Raw genomic sequence first — 3,541 nt, forward strand, 5'->3', positions numbered from 1 at the left:
TAATTTTCTTAAAAGCACTACTCCACATAGAGGTATAATCTCTGCTAAATGGGAAAATCATACTAGGGCAAGGGTGTAGCTTCTGAGAAGATGGCCAATATGGGTTATCGTGAGGGGAAATGTTGGACCCAATCATTCAATGTGTCACATTATTTATTTTGTCACTCAAAAATGGAGGAATGGTTTATTATAAATAGGACAATATTAATGATTAATGTATTATTTTTTAAACTTTAGTGAAGTAAATTAAAATATAGTTAAATATTAGTGACCATTTGTTTATTTATCCAAGTAGTGACTCAGAAGACTGTCGTGTCGTTTTTTTGTTCACTACATACTTGAAAATAAAGCAAAAATTAGAGTAATCTTCATCTTTGGTAAGGCAAAGGCAGGACATGGAGGTGGAGGAACAAGCCAAGAGAAAGTCAAGAAAGATTTCTTCATCTTCATCCTCTGCTCTTATTAATAATCTTGATGATGGTTGCCTCATGCATATTTTCAGCTTCTTATCTCCCATTCCAGGTTGGGTATTTTATTTTTAAATCTTTTTTATTGAACTCTTGGATTGCTTCATTTGGTTATGGATTTATTTATTTATCTTCAATTTCGTATTTTTTCATATGAGTTTTAAGGAAATTATGTTATTTTTAGTCAATCATTGGTTTTCGTTTCATAGGAAGTAGAATTTTAGGGTTTATATGAATGAAGCGATTTTATTACTTTTAGGCATTTTTATGTTGGCGATAAGAAATTAATGTTATTTTAGATCAATTGGAAGTGAGCTGAAGGTTAATTCTATCCAGTTTAGGTATAATAATATTTATTGGGAATTTGACTTTGTTGAATTCAGTTCTTTTTCCTAGTTCTGGTGATTCTTATGATATAATGTATTTTACTCTGATAGTTCTTGTTTGTGCTTGATAATTGGGTTATATTAAGAACCTGAGCTTTCATTTTGGTTTTCCATCCCTAATACCCAAATTTCGGGCAGTTGGATTCAGAATGCTGCCGCTATTCACAAAACCATAATCTTAAACTCACTCCACTTCCATTCTATTGACGACTCCCTCGGTTTGTTTTGTACCTGCCAATCTCTATAGTTTTTTCCACCGAAGAATTGAACTTGGATATCCTTCGTGCAATGCATGGGCCATGGAGTAATATGTATTACTCGGTTTCTCCTTATTGAAATCAATGGATGTACCGTGCTCTTTGGGACTTTGACTACTTATTCTAAAGTGGAGGCATAGCAAAACTTTACTTGGGTAGGACCCTGAAATGGCGGCTGCAATGTTGAGATTCATATATTGTCATAAAAAAATTTCTTTTATTGAACGCATCAAAATTAGTGGTATTCTTGTATAATAATGTAGCGGTAATGGTAGGATATTTAGTTGTTTTGCAAGAGAACATGACACGAAGGAGGTAAAAAGGTATGAAGAAACGGTTTCGAGTAATTTTCTTTGCAGTCGCATTCTTATGCGGCTTTTTTCTTTCTCTTCATTCTTTAAGAATGGTCTCCAGATTGGTGTTCAGAGGTTTCACATTCTAGAGTCTTGAAAGCTTTTTAGTAGGCATGGTCATTTCTAATGCTTTTTAATCCCATTACCAAGCACAATCTCTTTTACATAATGCTATTGAGTTGCAGATCGGTATAACACCGCCCTCGTTTGCCACAGATGGTGTTATTTGGCTTGCCACCCTCAACTGTGGCTGCGAGTCGATAGATCCGTGAAGGATTTTTCTGAACCCGGTGTTTTCCCTAACATTGAAGAAGCTGTGTCTGCAGCCAGGTACATAAATAAAACTACTATTTCTAAGTTGTGGTTTGGAGATTATAAGGTATTGTCACACTTGATAGGAATGGTACCTACTTCAATTCCATAATCAAAAAGTTGTTGTTTCATCCATAAAACTTGTGCACAACAACTACCGGCTGAAATGTATTCCGCTTCAGTGGTAGATAATGCAACACAATTTTGTTTATTTGAAAACCAAGAAATCAGCACAGTTCCAAGGAATTGGCAAGTACCAGAGGTACTTTTCCTATCTAATTTGCATCCTCTATAATCCGCTGTAGACACCCATTTTTGTACGGGTCGAAAATATATTATTAAATATTATTATTATTAGTATTATTATTATTAGTATTATTATTGTCGTTGTTGTTGTTAATATTAGTATTATTTATTATTATTATTATTTAAAACCTACCACTACATCTCCACCCATACCACTATCCACCAAAACATCCACTAAGCATTAAATAAAAACCCACTCAACTTTTCCACTACTCTATGATTTATGCCACCATTCCATGTTTTCTTCTATTTTTTATTTCTCCACTCATAATAATTATTTTCTTATGATATATAGGTAATATGCTAGATACAAGAAAAAGGGGGCCAAACATGGGGGCCAGAGATAAGACACCAGAGCAAAACGTAGGAAGCCAGAAGGGAGGAGAAGAAACATGAAGAAAAAAAAAAGCTTCAGTGATTCTGCCAAAATTTTCCTTGACGATCGGGACCACTGATCAACATTCTGAATGGTCAAAAGTTGAGCGAGGCCAGTATGAACAACATATTAAAAAATCAGGACGATCGGACGGTGGCAGATCGGAGAAAACAAATCTGAATGGTTTTTGGCCTCTTGCCGGCGATCAGCATGTCTGATCAACATTCCAAATGGTGAAAAGTTGCATGAGATCAACTCGAACAAAATATTAAAAAATCAGGACGATTAGACGGTGGACGACGACAGATTGGAGAAAATAAATCTGAACGGTTTTTGGCATTTTTTACGACGAACGGAGCTGATTCACGCAAAACTGACTCTATATCTAAGATGAGGAGGCCAAGAAGGACTTCTTGGTGAAATTTGGTAACCATCGGCCACCTGTGACGGTGGTGGCGCGGCAGCACGACAGCGGTCTGCGGTGGCGACACGGCGACGCGACGACGGTGGGCGGTGACTTTTTTATGATGATGTTATGTTTTTTTGTATAATTTCTGTTTAGTCCCTAAACTTTTATGCATATTTTTCATTCCAGCACATAAATCTTTGTGTTTTTTCTGATTTTGACACTTTAGTTTCTGTTATTTTATTTTAGTCACTTAAGTTTCTGATTTTGCTATTTATGTCCTTTAAATTTCTGTTTTAGCTATTTTAGCCTTGTAAGTTTCTATTTTTACCATTTTAATCCTTTAAGTTCATATTTTTGCTAGATCTATTATTCAAGTAAAATAGTTTCTTTAATTAATTAATTTGAAGCAAGTTATTAATATTTAATAAATGAATCATATTTTAACTTGATATTTGATTCATGATTTCCATCATTACGACAACGTGTAAGCGAAATAATACCAATTTTGGGTGCTGTGGGGGGTGCTAATCCTTCCCCACGTGTGCCGAACCCGTTTTAATCGAATCTTTGGTAAACGCATACCAACTTTTATCTTAAAAAACGATTTTTCTTAAAATTGTTTTTAAAATACGCTTTTAGGTATTCGACCTACCTAGGTTGATGGTGACTCTATCC

The 3,541-nt window shown here is 35.0% G+C and overlaps 1 protein-coding gene across 1 annotated transcript; it reads left to right on the plus strand.

Annotated features, from left to right (window-relative positions):
• The first annotated feature begins 371 nt into the window (after positions 1-371).
• LOC120193122 (F-box protein SKIP5-like) lies at positions 372-3,005 on the plus strand. The gene is made up of 3 exons (XM_039195723.1): positions 372-522; positions 1,649-1,793; positions 2,377-3,005. Exons 1-3 carry the CDS (start codon positions 396-398, stop codon positions 2,378-2,380), a joined length of 276 nt encoding a protein of 91 aa, XP_039051654.1. The 5' UTR covers positions 372-395; the 3' UTR covers positions 2,381-3,005.
• The last annotated feature ends 536 nt before the right edge of the window (positions 3,006-3,541 follow it).

The sequence above is a fragment of the Hibiscus syriacus genome, unplaced genomic scaffold, assembly GCF_006381635.1.
Source record: "Hibiscus syriacus cultivar Baekdansim isolate YM2019G1 unplaced genomic scaffold, ASM638163v2 tig00116989_pilon, whole genome shotgun sequence".
Lineage (NCBI taxonomy): Eukaryota > Viridiplantae > Streptophyta > Magnoliopsida > Malvales > Malvaceae > Hibiscus > Hibiscus syriacus.